Source organism: Scyliorhinus canicula, chromosome 4 (assembly GCF_902713615.1).
Source record: "Scyliorhinus canicula chromosome 4, sScyCan1.1, whole genome shotgun sequence".
NCBI classification, from domain to species: Eukaryota; Metazoa; Chordata; class Chondrichthyes; order Carcharhiniformes; family Scyliorhinidae; genus Scyliorhinus; species Scyliorhinus canicula.
Genome location: NC_052149.1, coordinates 117,497,058 through 117,513,829, shown reverse-complemented (window position 1 = coordinate 117,513,829; position 16,772 = coordinate 117,497,058). Strand labels below are relative to the sequence as shown.

The 16,772-nt window shown below is 50.2% G+C and overlaps 1 protein-coding gene across 50 annotated transcripts in view; it reads left to right on the top strand.

Moving 5' to 3' along the window:
- LOC119964914 (torsin-1A-interacting protein 2-like) overlaps positions 1-10,973 on the top strand; it is an 83,177-nt gene extending 72,204 nt beyond the window's left edge. For all 50 annotated transcript variants that reach the window (XM_038795069.1, XM_038795047.1, XM_038795068.1 and 47 more), the window contains one exon: positions 9,766-10,973. In XM_038795069.1, coding sequence (XP_038650997.1) covers positions 9,766-10,538 — 773 coding nt within the window. In that variant the 3' untranslated portion in view covers positions 10,539-10,973. The remainder of the gene's footprint in view (positions 1-9,765) is intronic.
- The last annotated feature ends 5,799 nt before the right edge of the window (positions 10,974-16,772 follow it).

The following is a 16,772-nucleotide window of genomic DNA, read 5'->3' as shown; positions in this document are numbered from 1 at the left end:
CTGGCTGCTCCCTATCATTCCCATCAACTCCAGGTAACTCTGTCCCTCAGCATCAGGCTGGGATCCAGCAGGGCCAGTGCCGTCACTTGGAGGATCTGTGGGGAGAATGGACATGTGGTCAGTGGGAGGGATGGGTCAGTCAGTAAGGCAATAATAACTGGTGTTTGACAAGTCCTCTGGGTGGAGCCTGGTGGTTCCTCACCTCTGAGGTGTCTGCTAGGATCTGCCTGGGTGACCGATCTGCCCTCAGCCACCCCTGTCACCTCCAGGGCATGCCCCTCGAAGGTGGTGAGGATTCTTATGTCTGGCACACCACCGCCAGTCTGGGCCCTCTCCCGGCGATTATGGGAGAACCTTTCCTGACGAGACACAGAGAGATCATCGTTAGCCACATACATGGTTCATAGTGTGTGTGTGTGGGGGGGGGGGGGGGATTGGGGGTCGCATGGATAGTTGGGGGGTCTTGTTAGCAGGGTGAGCCTTCATTTGCGCTAGAAGCCCGTAGGGCCTCATACAATGGACCAATTAACGTTGAATAACGGTGCCAGTCTCTCTGGGCAGATGTCGGGAAGCTCGCGGCAATTCCCATTGCTACAACACTTAGAAATCTTTCCAGAGACTCGCATCCGTGATTTCAAGTCTGTTGATGCAGAGCTTCACACATTGTAAATTGATCAAATATTCTATTATTTTACACATTACAGACTGCAATTCATTGCAGGAATTGTTTGTAGCTTGCACACAAATCCCTCGGAACACATGGTGGTGAGCAGATCATGTGTCCAAAACCACCTGATTAGATTTCAATCTTTATTTGTTTAGTGCCACAAGTAGGCTTACGTTAACATTGCAATGAAGTTACTGTGAAAATCTCCGAGTCACCACATGACAGTGCCTGTCCGGGTACACTGAGGGAGAATTCAGAATGTCCAATTCACGTAATAAGCACGTCTTTCGGGACTTGTAGGAGGAAACTGGAGCACCTGGAGGAAACCCACACAGACACTGGGAGAACGTACAGACTCCACACAACTTTTCCCTTTACTAACCCCTTGGCATGCATATTCAGCAGAGATATGGGCCTATACGACCCACACTCCACCGGATCCTTGTCCTTCTTTTGCAACAGCGAGATGGAAGCCTGTCTCATAGTTTGCGGAAAGACACCCCTAACCATCACATCCTGAAAGACACCCACCATCAATGGCGCCAGCGTATCTTTTATATTTTTTATATAAATCGACCGGAAACCCATCAGCCTTCCCTGCCTGCATCCTCCCAATCGCCACCTTCACCTCCGCCTCCCCCACTGGCTCCTCCAGCCTTGCCCTCTTCACCTCCCCCAACCACGGACACCCCAGCCCACCTAGAAACCCCCTCAACCCTCACTCCTCCGACGACTCTAACCTATACTGGTCCCTATACAACTCCTCAAACAACCTATTGAACCACCAGCTCCCCCGTCTTATCCCGCACCTGAACTATCTCCCCCACAGATTCTCTCCGGAGCTGACCTGCCAACATACGCCTGCCTTTTCCCCTACTCATCGGCAGCTCCCCTCACCCTTCTTAACTGACACACCGCGTTCCCTGTGAACAGTAGGTCAAACCTCGCCTGCAACTCCTTCATCTTTGCCAGGAGGCCCAGGTCCCCCGGGTACCTCCCACCCACCTCTAAAATCTCTTCTATCAGTCATTGGTGTTCCTCCCTCTCCTCCGTATCCACCTTAGCCTTGAACGAGATCACATCCCCCCTCACCACCGCCTTCAGAGCCTCCCAGACCACTGACTGTGAAACCTCCCCAGTGCAATTAAACCCTCCATAATCCTCAATCACCTTCCCTATCTTGTCACAGAAGCTCGGGGCCGCCAATAACCCCACATCCATTCTCCACCCTGGGTTCTGGGTTGCCTCCTTCTCCAAAACCGCAACAATCAATGCGGAGCATGATCTGAGATCACAATTGCCAAGTGCTCCGACCCTCTTCACCCCAGCCAATTGCGTCTTTCGCACCACAAAAACATAATTCATCAAAAACACCTTGTGCACCGGGAAGAAAAATTAATACTCCCGGTCCCTTGGGTGCAAAAATCTCCAGGGGTTCACCTCTCCCATCTCCCTCACGAGCCCAGCCAACGCCTTTTCCACCCTGTACTGGGTCAGCATGCGCGGCTGGGACCTGTCCACCTTCAGCTCCAACACTATGTTTCAATTCCCCTCTACTATCAGCTCATAGGTATCCCGAGCCGGGATGGCACCCAACCCTCTCTTCACAAACTCCGTATCATCCCTATTGGGGTCATTTATGCTTGACTGCACAACCAACCTCCCCTCCAATGCACCCGTCACTATCACTTACTTGCCCCCCTGACCAGTCACCACCTTCTTCGTCTGAAACCTCACTCTCTTATCCACCAATATTGCCACGCCCTGAGGCCTAATATCAAACCTCGAATGAAAGACCTGACTCACCCACCTGTTCCTTAGCCCTCCTAATCCTTCACCTTTTAATGGGTCTCCTGCAGCATCACTACATCAGCATTTAACTCTTCAAGTGTGCGAAAGCTCTCGCTCTCTTCATCAGTCTACCTAATCCCCACACTTTCCACGTCACCATTCTGACCGGGGGTGTCTCTCGGGCCCCTCCTATCCGCCCTCACTCACTATTACCCCGGTCCTGCCCATTTGGCCAGGCCCGCCCTGTCCTTTTGTTACCGTCAATCCTGTTTCTCCCCCCCCCCACCCAGAATCTCCCCCCCCCCCATTTACTTCGCTTGCGAACATCTCACCCAGTATCAATCCCCACAATTCACATGTCCCAGTTCAGTGAAACCCGCTCGACCATGCTTCAATGAATGCCCCCTACATTCCCGTTCACTAGGCAACCTTCGTTTGCTAGTGCGATGGCCCCTGCCTGAGCCCCTCCCATCCTTGGTAACCCGGTCCCACGTGCCCCCAAAACACACCTCCCTTATACCAAGGAACAATACAGAATGGCACCCATAAGAAAAAAAGAAAACCCCAATCAAATAGAAAATCCTCCTTAAGAAAAAATCAGCCCCGTCCCCACCAACGAAGTCCAAATCCCAACTCTTATCTCAGTCCCAGTCCTTCAGCCTTGACGAATGCCTTCGCCGCTTCCACTATCTTAAAATAAAAATCCCTCGAATTGTGCGTCGCTATCAACTTTGCAGGATAGACCACTCCATATCCCACTCCACTGCCAAACAATGCCACTTTCACCCGCCCAAAGGCTTCCCACCTTCTCGCCAGTTCTGCCGTCAGGTTTTGGTATATTTGTATACCAACGCTTTCCCATTTCAAGACCTTCTCCTTCAGGTGGAACCTGCACAATCAGACTATAACCGCCCTTGGTGCATCATTCGCTTTACGCTTTGGCCTGAGAGACCGATTTGCCCTGTCCAAATCGTAGCTGGAGGATTCTTCCCTCTTTTCCCCCATCAACTCCGCAAACATCTTTGTAAAGTACTCGGTTGGCCTCGGGCCCTCCACCCTCTCAGGTAGGCCCACTATTCTGATTTTGCCTCCTTGACCTGTTTTCCAGGTCCTCCACCTTGGCTCTGAGCTCTTTGTTGGCCTCTGACACCCTCCACAGTTCCTCACCTATCGAGGGTGAACTGGTTGCTGTGTTGCGACAATGCCTCTTCCATCCCCTTCAACTTCTCCCTTTGCTCCCACACCTCGACCGATGCCTTCATCACTGCCGCCTATACTGGAGCAATCGCCTCCTCCACCCATTCTTTCATCGCAGTCATCATCTCCCTCTGAAGCACCTCCATATGCTTAACAGCCTCTCGAACTCCACCGACATCACCTCGGGCAGAGTTTCTACCATGAGGGGAACGTCCACACCCGTCGACCCAGCTCCTGCCATCTTTCTTCCTGCATAACTCAGAGCCTCACTTGATGGAGGATTTTCACTCACCCCCTTCTTTGCAGCACCCTTCTTCTGGGTCTTCGACATTTCACATCTTCCTTATGACTTCCCACACCAACTCATTCACAAACTACCCCTGAAACCGGGAATAAAGTCCAAAAGCCAGAGACTCAAGCAAGCGGCCTCCACCCACATGTTGCCACCAGAAGTCTGCGGCGGGATTTTATAAGCAGTTTGCAACAGAGTTGACCTCCCACCTGTTGGGGATGTTTATTGAGGTGGTGAAAAGTGGCGCGTTGCTGGCAATGTTGTCTCGGGCATCGATTTCACTGATTCTAAAGAAGGGGAAGGACCCACTGGAGTGGTGGTCCTACAGGTCTTCTCTCTGAAAGTACTGTCGAAGGTGTTGGCATATAGGTTGGAGGGATGTGTGTCAGAGGTGGTCTCCAAGGTCCAAATTGGTTTTGTAATGGGTCGGCAGCTCTCCAGCAACGTTAGAGGCTGTTGAATGCAGTTATGACACCCTCAGGGCAGCGGGCACCGGATGTTATTGTATCTATGGATGCGGAGAAGTCCTTTGACCGAGTAGAGTGGAGATATCTGTTCAAAATTCTGGGTAGGTTTGTGTTCGAGCTGAAGTTTGTGGCATGGGTGGTGCTTTTGTACACGTCCCTGGTGGGAAGCATGCATACGAACAAGAGTTCAGGTTATTTTGTGTTGCAGGGTAACGAAGAAGGGAAGCCTAATGGCGATTGAGCCCTTGGCGATGGTCCTTTTGTGGCCGGTTGAGTGGCGAGGGATTGTGAGCAGGGGACAGGGAGCATCGGTTCTCGTTGTATGCAGACAACCTGCTGTTGGTTGCGCTGGAGCCGTTGGGAGTGCATGGGCAGAATTCTGGGTCTGTTGGAGAGGTTTGGGGCCTTCTCCTGGTACAAGCTGAATATGGAAGATGGAGGTGTTCCTGGTGAATGCGGCTGGGCAGGGGCCAATTTGAGGGTACTAACGTTTAAGGTGGCAAGAGAGCGGTTTAGGTATTTTGAGATTCAGGTGAAGCATGAGTGGGCCACGATGCAGAGGTGGAACTTGACGGTGTTAGTAGAGGAGTTTAAGGGAGCTCTCAAGAGGTGGGCTGCTTTACACTTGACATTGACAGGGAGGGTACAGGTGGTAAAGATGAATGTGTTGCCACGGTTCCTGTTTGTCTTTCAGACCCTCCCGATCTTTCTCTCTGAGGCTTTCCATTAGCCCCGGGAAAGTATACGGGGAGTCCGGTGGTGCAGACGACTATCAGGATACGGAACCAGTTGAGGAGGCATTTTAGGTTGGATAAAATGTCTGTGTTGACGCCACTATGTGGGAATCACAGGTTTAAACCAGGGGGTTATGCATGGGACATATGAGAATTGGAGGGAGGCGGGGCTGGAGCGTGTTCGGGATATGTTCGCAAAGGGGACATTTGTGGGGCTGGGCGAGCTGCGGGAGAATTTTGAGCTGCCGAGGGTTAGCGAGTTAAGGTATCCCCTGGAAGTGCGGTACTTCGCGCAAAAGGAGTAGCCGACATTCCCTCAGTTATAGAATTTGGCCCATCGAGTCTGCACCTGCCCTAGGAAAGAACACCCCACTTAAGCCCAGGCCTCCACCCCATCCCCGTAACCCCACCCGACCTTTTTGGACACTAAGGGCAATTTATCATAGCCAATCACCCTAACCTGCACATATTTGGACTATGGGAGGAAATCGGAGCACCCGGAGGAAATCCATGCAGACACGGGGGGAATGTGCAGACTCCGCACAGACAGTGACCCAAGCCGGGAATCAAGCCTGGGACCCTGGAGCTGTGAAGCGACTGTGCTACCGCGCTTCCCTGTTATGTGCCATGCTACCGTGTTACCAGAGTACACGCTGTTGGGGCAACTGCTGCTACCTGACAATTTGGAGGGAAGGATTGTGTACATATATGGGTGGTTGGGGGAGCAGGGCAAGGCATAGGGGGTGAGGATAAAGCGTAAGTGGGAGGAGTTTTGGAGGGAAATTGACTGGGGACTGTGGCGCAAGGCGATGTGGAGGGTGAACTCAACTTCCTCCGCGAGGATGAGCTTGATTCAGTTCAAGGTGGTGCACAGGGTACACATGACTCGGGCGAGAATGATTGGGTTCTTCCAGGGGATGACCGATGAGTGTGAGAAGTATGGGCGGGGGCCGGCGAACCATCTCACATGTTCTGGGGTTGCGAGAATCTGCAGAGATACTGGCAGGCGGTGTTTAGGATATCATCCAGAATAGTGGGGGCTGAGGTCAGGTGGATCCAATGGTGACGATCCTTGGGTTTTCGAAGGAGCCAGAGTTACTGGAGGGGAAGGGTGGCCAATGTAATGGCCTATGCCTTTCTGTTCCTGTTGAATTGGAGGTCGGATATGCCGGCAGGGGTGGTGGCCTGGCTGGAGAAGATTAAGTTTGAGTTGAGGGGGTCAGAAGAGAGTTTATCGGTATGGTGGAGGCCGTTCACGACTTTGTTTAGGGGTTGTTGGTCGTGGGGGGGGGGGGGGGGGGGGGGGGGGGGGGGGGGCGGGGAGGCAGCATTTAAAAGAGGGAAAACTGTACAAACTGTTGATTATGCTTTGATGGTATTTTGTTGATGTATATGTTTGGAATAAAATGTCTTTAAAAAATATATATATATTAGGTGATTTTAACTTTCCCAGCATTAATTTTGGATAGTCTTTGTGTTAAGGGCTTAGATGAAGTTGGAGGGGAGACTGACTTTGGCTCTGGCCCAAATTTTTAATTCATTTCTGGCCACCAGGCATTTCCCAGAGGACTGGAGATCAGCTAATATGGTCTCACTATTTTAGAAAGGTTGTAGAGATAAGCCAGGGAACTACAGACCAGTGAGTCTCATGTCAGTGGTAGGGAAGCTATTGGAGAAAAGTCTGAGGGAGAGAATCTATATGCACTTGGAGAGACCAGGTTTGATCAGGATAGTCAGCATTGCTTTGTCAGAGGGACGTCATGCCCAACAAATTTGATTGAATTTTTTGAGCATGTGACCAGCTGAGTACATGAGGGTAGTGCAGTTGATATGGATTTGAGCAAAGCCTTTGACAAGGTCTCACATGGGAGACTTGTAAAGAAGGCAGATGCACATGGGATACAGGGTAATTTGATACGGTGGATTCAAAATTGACTTCGCTGTAAGAGACGGAGGGTGATGACAGACCCTCACTAGGTCTGGAAGCTAGTGTCCAGTGGTGTACCAAAGGGATTTATTCTGGGTCCCCTACTTTTCGTAATTTATATAAATGACATAGATGACTATGTGGGGGATAGGATCAGCAGGTTTGCAGATGACACAAAGATTGGTTGGGTGGTTAACAGTGAGTTAACCACTGTTGAAGCTCTCAATTGAAGCACATCCTATAATCATGGCCTCCTATGTATTACTGTACGTATAGTCTATCTGATAGCAGGACCAGAATACAGCATTCATGATGGGTAGATTTTTATGAGTCTGAAATGATTTGAGGATTTTGTAACTGTTTGTAATTAACATTGATTGTTATTAGCTTTATCAAGTGCTAGGCATTGATCCAATAAGTGAATCTAACCATTTTCTCGTGACAGTATACAAAAAGCATTACAATTGCTGAATCTCCACCATCAACATCACAAGGGTTACTATTGACTAGAAACGTAATTGGACCAGGCACATAAACACTGTGGCTAAAGAACAGGCAAGAGGGTGAAAATACTGTGGGCCATAACTCATCTCTTGAACTCCCCAAAATCCCAAGGCACAATTCAGGAGTGTAATGGAATATTCTCCACTTGTTGGATGAACACAAACACTCGAGAAGCTCCACATCATCCGCCACCACAAACATTCACACGCTACACCACTGGTGTAGAGTGGCAGCAGTGTGTGCCATCAAGGTGCACTGTAGCAACTGGCTAAGGCTCCTTTGTCAGCACCTTCCAAATCCATGATCTCTGGTAACTGGAAAAAGGGCAGCAGGCATATAGAACACCATCACCTGCAAGTTCTCCTCGTGTCACACACCATCCTTGGAAATACATTACCATTTCTTCATTGCCCTGGGTCAAAATCAGGGGGTAGCAGATGAATGTGAGAGGTGTGGGCAGGGGCTAGCGAATCATGCACACATGTTTTGGGGTTGTGAAAAATTGGGAAGATTCTGGGCAGGTGTATTAGCCAGGGTAGTGGAGGAGGAGGTAGACCCAGACCCTTTGGTGGTGATACTTGGGGTTTCAGAGAAGCCGGAGCTCATGGAGAGAAGGAAGGTCGATGTCGTGGCTGTCGCCTCTCTGATTGCACGGCAGAGAATTTTGCTGCAGTGGCGGTCGGCATCGCCACCGGGGGTAGCGGTATGGTTGGGTGACCTGTACGACTTCCTGCGGTTAGAGAAGATAAAATATGAGTTAAGCGGCTCAGCAGGGGAGTTTGAGAAAAGGTGGGGGATGTTTGTGACCGTGTTTGAGGAGCTGTTTGTCGCAGGGGGGTGGGTGTTGGGGGGAGGGGGGGGGGGGGGGGGGGGTGAAGAAGGGGAAAAATCCATGCAGACTGTATAGTTGATTGTTGGGAAATATGTTTCCTGGGGTGTTTATTTGCTGAAGCCTGCTTTGATACATGTTTGTAATAAAATACATTTAAAAAAAAAAAGAAACCATCCGAACATCTGCAAGAAACTCATTACCAAGGCAACGAACCTACATCAACCTGAATTGGATAAAAATGGTGAGAAATTGTGCATTTTTGAGAGCAACCACTCATACCTGAGTTTCCAATTTCCCTGTCTTTTGTTGGTGATGCCAGGAAGATTGAGTTTTTGGGCAACGATGGTGTGGTCAAACACGTATGTTGGAAAACCAACTGCACTGTTGACTTAAATCTGCATATGCTATATAGAATCGTATAATCCCTACAGTGCACAAGCAGGCCATTAGGACCATAAGTCTGCACTGACCCTCCGAGAGAGCACTCTACCCAGGTCCACTCCCCTGCCTATCCCACCCTATCCCCGTAACTCTGTAACATAACCTGCACTAAAGGGACAAGTTAGCCAAATGGAAAAAGTGTATACAGTTCTGGTCACCATATTATAAAAACTATATTGAGGCACCTGAGAGGATCCAAGAAAGATTACAAGGACGGTACCAGAACTGGGCTATACCTATTAGAGAAGGATGACCAGACTATGTCATGTTCTCTTGTAAAGAGACGCCTCTAGGAATTTATAGTTATTAAAGGTATTGATGGAGTAGATACAGGGACACATGTGGAGAAGAGCAAATCTAGAGGTCATCAATAGAAGATTGGGAAATCAGAAGAAACTGTTTTACCCAGATAGTAGTGAGAATATAGAATCTGGTACGACAAGAAGTGATTGGGGTGAATAATTTAGATGCATTTAAGTGGAATCTCGATGAACATGAGAAAGAAGGGGAGAGAGGATTATGTTGAGGACCAAGTGGAGCATAAGTGTCATTGTAGTCTGGTTGAGCCAAATAGTCTGTTTCTGTGCTGTATGTTTTATGTCAAATTATTTTTTTATTGTACTCCCTAGGAATAAGCCTCTCTCTATCAATGTGCAATCTCTTGTCAACCCGACACTGGAATCATTGCTTCATTTCAGTAGACTATCTGAGTCTCCTAATTTGATAATACTGTTAATGTTGCTTTGCTGTCTGCACTATCTTTGTATCTTTCTTATTATTAACTTGACGTTGATTTACAGCCAGCTACCATATAATAATTTGTTAGCATCCAGTGCATTTTGATTTGACATTACTGTACAAACATTAACTTTGTTACCTGTATAGTAAATGAACCTTCTTTCTCTCTCCTCAGGTCTATGGTCCATTAAGATTTTATTGGTTGCAGCTGTGTTGTTGGTTCCAATTGCCTGGGTTATGTTGAGTTTTCAGAACCAACAAGAGCCTGAAGTTGTGAACAAAGTGCTCAACATATTCTTACATAATTTTGGCAAGGTGCAGAAGAGTTTTCCAAATCAGGAAGAACAGCTGTGGAAAAGAAGCAGGATTATGTTGCAGAAACATATTAACATGACTGTGCATTCTGAGCCCTCCATCCTGATGTTTGCAGCTGCTTGGGATGCAGAGGAGACAATGCATTGCCTTACAGGCAGGATAGCTGGAGCTTATGCCTCAGCTTTCAATTCCAGGATTATGGAAATTGATGGATCGAGCAAAAAGTCTTTAAATAGTGATGAAGTGAAGCTAGAATTAGATAATCAGCTGAGTTCTGGGTTTGGTGATGGTCGAAAATCAGCTGTTATTCATCACTTCCAGGATCTCCCACCTCCATCAACCCTTCTGTTCTACAAGTACTGTGATCATGAAAATGCAGCCTTTAAGGATGTTTCTCTATTGATCACAGTTTTAATTGATGAGGAAAAACTGGGCCCAAATTTAAACTTTAATCTTCTGGAAGAGACAGTCTATGATTTCCTTGTGATGAAGTTTTCCATCTCTGGTAAAACTGGGCGGTATAATATTCTGGATGCTGATAAATTCAGTGGATTATGGAGTCGCATTGCACATGTCGTATTGCCAATCCGACCTGAAAAAGAAATTGAAGAGAATGGCTGTAAACATCAGTGAAAAGTCTAAAAAAAAGACAAGATTTGTACTGAATTGTATTATTGAGAGAAATTATGTGCACAGAGAATTCATGAATGCTTGAATAGGAAATAAATGTTGTATATTATTTACCTAGTTTGCAATCTCGTAAACTGTGATGAAGGATTTGAGCTAAAATGTGAACCTTTTTTGATTCATCTTCTGACTGACATCCTCTGTATGTTCGTTATCTATTTTTATTTCAAGCTTTCAACATTCAGAGTTATAGTTTTCTTTGGTCATTATCAACAAATTAACCGAATGACAGCTGAAGAATGTTATTGCAGCTGATGAAAGTAGATGGGATGGAGTTTTCTATGTAAATATAACTATATTTTTAAACGTTGATTTGTTATTGTATAAATTGAATCCTTACCGAAATAAATAAGCTGACTTACTAAAGCTTTGTTTGCCAAACATTGGTGGTCACAGAGTGGTTGTGAAAATAGTGCAATGTTAATAGATAGCAAAAGACAGGGCTGAGCATGACAATGCATTGGGGACTACAGGTATTTCTCAAACTGAAATTGAGTTTAAGATTTTAAGTTTAACGTAGAATTTGAAAAACTGAAAGCACATTAACAGAAATAGGCTGCCAGTCAACTATAAATTATTTCCCCCATGGATACCAATTACTATATTCAGGAATTTATGTCCTCACTTGTAACTTGGGTGTGGCTCGAAATGGTGTATAATGGTTTCCTTCATTAAATGTTTTTAAGATAAAGATAGATAGTTTTTTTTTTTTTTTTTTATAAATTTAGAAGAATAAAGGGATTAAGGGTTATGGTGTTCGGGCTGGAAAGTGGAGCTGAGTCCACAAAAGATCAGCCATGGTCTCATTGAATGGCGGAGCAGGCTCGAGGGGCCAGATGGCCTACTCCTCCTCCTAATTCTTATGTTCTTATAAAGTAATCAGGATATGCTAACGCACTGAGTGACCGTGTAAGGAGTGCAGCATTGTGGTACTGGGAACAGGCTGACAAGACTCGGAGGCCGGGAACAGAAACCACCAAATGAGGCCCTTTCTGGAATCGATACTGGCCGTCTGCAAGAGAACTCAAGTTGACTTCCGGGTGCGGCGATGCAGTGCTAAGCCGCACGTTCGGTGGCTCCCGCTATTTTTGGACTTTCGGGCTCTTTTAAGGGCCCGCAGCGGCGCTGTTTTGACTTTTCCCCGGGTGGGAACGCAGCCTCTGTGCTTGGCGGCCGGTGGATGGGCTGGATTAGAAGTGGAGCGACCAGAAAATCAACTTTGCAGCAGAAGAAGGTGCGAGGCAGAAAGGACAAGATGGCAGCGGGTGGGGAACCGGCAGCGTGGCAACAGTGGGCGAGGGAGCAGCAGGAGCTACTGCTGCGCTCCTTCCAGGAACTAAAGGCTGAGACCCTGGAGCTGTTGAGGGCATCGCTGGACAGGCTCGGGGCGACGCAGATGGCTCAGGCTGCAGAGACTCGGGAGCTGCAGCAAAAGGCTTCGGAGAACAAGGACGAACTCCTGGGCCTGGCGGTGAAGGTGGAGTCGCACGAGGCGCTTCACAAGAAATGGTTGGCAAGGATGGAGGAGATGGAGAATCGTCCCGCCGGAAGAATCTGGGCATTTTGGGCCTCACAGAGGGGCTGGAAGGTTCGGATTTAGGGGCCTACGTGGTCCTGATGCTGAACTCGCTGATGGGCGCGGGGTCGTTCCGGGGACCCCTGGAGCTGGAGGGTGCCCATCGGGTGCTGCTGCGGAAGCCCAGGCCGAACGAGCAGCCCAGGGCGGTGCTGGTCCGCTTTCAACACTTGGTCGATCGTGAGTGTGTGCTTCGTTGGGCGAAGAGGGAGAGGAGTAGCAAGTGGGAGAATACGGAGATCCGGATCTACCAGGACTGGAGTGCGGAGGTGGCGAAGAGTAGGGCTGGGTTTAACCGGGCGAAGGCAGTGCTCCACAAGAAGGGGGTCAAGTTTGGCCTGTTGCAGCCGGCACGCCTGTGGGTCACCTATAAAGACCGCAAACTTTACTTTGACTCCCCGGAGGAGGCCTGGACTTTTGTCTAGGCAGAGAAGCTGGACTTGAACTGAAGACTGGGGGCTGGGGAACATTGTACACAGCCCGGAGGCTTTGTCCTCCTTGCTATCCTTTCGCTTTTTTCTTTTTGGTTCTATTGGACGATGTTTTTTTGCTGTTCTGTTTTTTCTTGTCTGCTTTTCGGGACTGTTATCTGTTTACTTGGGTGTATTATCATATCATGTTGGGATTTTTATTATTTCACTGGTTGCAGGTTTGGGTGAGGTTCGCGGCCCTGTTGGGTCATGTGTCTGTCATCCCGCGTTTTGGGTCGGGGGGACGGGGCTTGGAATGGGGACATGGGCTTTTCTCCCGCGCTGGAGAAGCAGGGGGCTGGGTCGGCATTGGGGGAATGGGTGTGTGACACTGGGGAGGGTAATTGGGGTGGCGGGAGCAGCCGGGGTCAGCAGGAGTCGGCTGACTTACGGAAGTACAATGATTGGAGTTACGCAGCAAGGGGGGGCACTGGCTTGGGGGGGGGGGGGGGAAGAGGGTGGGGGGATACCGGGTTGCTGCTGGAATGGCCAAGAAGGAGCTGGAGCGTGCAGAGGGGGTCGGGATGGAGGTCTGTCGCTGAGCGGAGGGGGGCGCGGGCACGTGGCGGATTATGGAAGGGTGATGGCTAGTCAACGGGGGAGGGGGGCAGGTGGCCCACCGATCTGGCTGATCACCTGGAATGTGAGGGGACTGAATGGGCCAGTTAAACGGTCCCGTGTGTTCGCGCACCTGAGGGGGCTGAAGACGGACGTGGCTATGCTTCAGGAGACGCACCTGAAGGTGGCGGATCAGGTTAGGTTGAGGAAGGGGTGGGTGGGCCAAGTGTTTCATTCGGGGCTGGATGCAAAAAACTGGGGGGTGGCGATCCTGGTGGGGAAGAGGGTGTCGTTTGAGGCGTCAAGTGTGGTGGCAGACAGCGGCGGGAGGTATGTGATGGTGAGTGACAAGCTACAAGGGGAGCGGGTGGTGCTGGTCAATGTATACGCCCCGAATTGGGATGATGCAGGTTTCATGCGGCGCATGTTGGGCCGGATTCCAGACTTGGAGGCGGGAGGGGCCTGGTAATGGGGGGGGGGGGGGGATTTCAACACGGTGCTGGATCCGCCACTGGACCGATCCAGTTCCAGGACGGGTAGGAGACCTGCGGCGGCTAAGGTGCTGAGGGGGTTTATGGACCAGATAGGAGGGGTGGATCCTTGGAGGTTCGCGAGGCCGAGGGCCAGGGAATTGCCGGGGCCGGTTGGGTTCCCGGTTGAATTTTACAAGACGTATGCAGACCTGCTGGGCCCCCTGTTGGTTAGGACCTTTAACGAGGCAAGGGAAGGGGGGGCTTTGCCCCCGACGATGTCTCGGGCGCTGATCTCCTTGATTCTTAAGCGAGACAAGGATCCCCTGCAGTGTGGGTCATACAGGCCGATCTCACTCTTGAATGTGGACGCCAAGTTGTTGGCAAAGATCTCAGCCACGAGGATTGAGGACTGTGTGCCGCAGGTTATTCACGAGGATCAAACGGGGTTTGTGACGGGGAGGCAGCTGAACACTAATATACGGAGGCTCTTGAATGTTATAATGATGCCGGCGGCAGAAGGGGAGGCGGAGATAGTGGTGGCGCTAGATGAGGAGAAGGCCTTTGATACGGTCGAGTGAGGGTACTTGTTGGAGGTGCTGGAAAGGTTCGGGTTTGGGGAGGGGTTTGTCACTTGGGCGAGGCTGTTGTATGAGGCCCCGATGGCGAGTGTGGCCACGAATAAGAGGAGGTCGGATTATTTTCGATTATATCGAGGGACGAGGCAGGGGTGTCCCGTGTCCCCCCTACTTTTTGCGCTGGCAATTGAACCCCTGGCTATGACGCTAAGGGAGTCGGGGGATTGGAGGGGGCTGGTCCGGGGTGGGGAGGAGCACCGAGTGTCGCTCTACGCGGATGATCTTTTGTTGTATGTTGCGGACCCGGTGGAGGGAATGCCGGTGGTGATGGGGATTCTCTGGGAATTTGGGGATTTCTCAGGGTATAAGCTTAACTTTGGGAAAAGCGAGCTGTTTGTGGTACACCCGGGGGACCAGGAGGGGGGGACTGGGAGGCTCCCGCTGAAAAGGGCGGAGAGGAGCTTCAGGTACTTGGGGGTTCAGGTGGCCAGGAGCTGGGGGGCCTTGCATAAGCTTAACCTCACAAGGCTGGTGGAGCAGATGGAGGAGGAGTTTAAGAGGTGGGACATGCTGCCGCTGTCTCTGGCGGGTAGGGTACAGTCAGTCAAGATGACGGTGCTCCCGAGGTTTCTGTTCCTGTTCCAGTCCCTCCCCATCCTTATCCCGAAGGCCTTTTTCAGGCGGGTTAACAGGAGCATTACGGGATTTGTGTGGGCGCACGGGACCCTGAGGGTGAGAAGGGTGTTTCTGGAGCGGGGCAGGGATAGGGGGAGAGCTGCCGTGCCCAACCTCTGTGGGTATTATTGGGCTGCCAACGCAGCAATGGTGCGTAAGTGGGTAATGGACGGGGAGGGGGCAGCATGGAAGAGGATGGAGATGGCATCCTGTGTGGGCACGAGCCTGGAAGCGCTGGTAACGGCGCCGCTGCTGCTCCCTCCAACGAGGTATACCACGAGCCCGGTGGTGGCAGCTACCCTCAAGATTTGGGGGCAATGGAGGCGGCACAGGGGGGAGGTGGTGGCCTCGATGGGGTCCCCAATACGGGGGAACCACCGGTTTGTTCCGGGGAGAATTGATGGCGGGTTCCTGAGTTGGCACAGGGCTGGTGTCAGAAAGTTGAGGGACCTGTTCATAGACGGGAAGTTTGCAAGCCTGGGTGAGCTGGAGGGGAAGTTTGGGCTCCCCCGGGGAACACCTTTAGGTACATGGAAGTAAGGGCGTTTGTCAGGTGGGAGGTGGCGGGGTTCCCTCTGCTGCGTGGGGTTCAGGACAGGGTGCTCTCGGGGGTGTGGGTTGGAGAGGGGAGGATCTTGGAAGCGTACCAGGTGATGCAGGAGGTAGACGAGGCCTCGGTGGAGGAACTGAAAGGTAAATGGGAGGAGGAGATGGGTGAGGAGGGGACGTGGGCGGATGCCCTAGAAAGGGTGAACTCCTCTCTTCTTGTGCGAGATTTAGCCTCATACAGTTTAAGGTGCTGCATAGGGTTCATATGACCGGGACAAGGATGAGCTGGTTTTTTGGGAGCAAGGACAGGTGTATTAGGTGCTCTGGGGGCCCAGCAAACCATGTCCACATGTTCTGGGCATGCCCAGCGCTGGGGGAATTTTGGAAGGGTGTAGCAAGGACGGTATCGAGGGTGGTAGGATCCAGGGTCAATCCAGGCTGGGGACTCGCAATATTTGGGGTTGCAATGGAGCCGGGAGTGCAGGAGGCGAAAGAGGCCGGTGTTCTGGCCTTTGCGTCCCTAGTAGCCCGGCGGTGGATTCTTCTTCAGTGGAAGGATGCGATGCCCCCAAGCGTGGAAGCCTGGGTCAACAATATGGCGGGGTTTATTAAATTGGAGAGGGTGAAATTTGCCCTAAGGGGGTCAGTGCAGGGGTTTTTCAGAAGATGGCAACCATTCCTAGATCTCCTGGCAGAACGGTAAAATCAAAAGGTCAGCAGCAGCAGCAGCAACCGGGGGGGGGGGGGGGGGGGGGGGGGTTCTTTTTGTTCTTAGAATTTTCTGTTACTGTTTTCTTTTTTGTGAAAATTTGAATAAAAATTATTTAAAAAAAAAAGAGAACTCAAGTCAACACATAAACTCGCACCCACTCACGTTTACATTAAAGATCAAGACCATGCTATGAATATGTAACTAACTTCCAGACACAGGTGATCAAGTTTGTAGCAGGACAAACAACAAACTAAGAGGCCATCAAACTCCATAATGGGCTAGTAGTTGATTGGACAAGGGTGTTTCAGACGGCAATAGATCTTCATTGAATCACACTGGCTGAACAGGAGTAGCCTGTTTATTCCCATTAACAAGTTTAAGTCTGGAAGGAACAATGGAACTGAGGCCAGGTGTGGGCAGATACCTATGCCTCAGTGCTATCAGAACCGGTATAGAAAAGCATCCAAAAAATAATCAGTGATCTATGAGAGTTCCCCAGGCACAGCTATCGCAAGAAGAAGGGACCCTAAGCTGCGAGCCAAGACAAAATATCTATATCGAGTGATCGTAGCCAGGGCAGCCTCCTTCACTA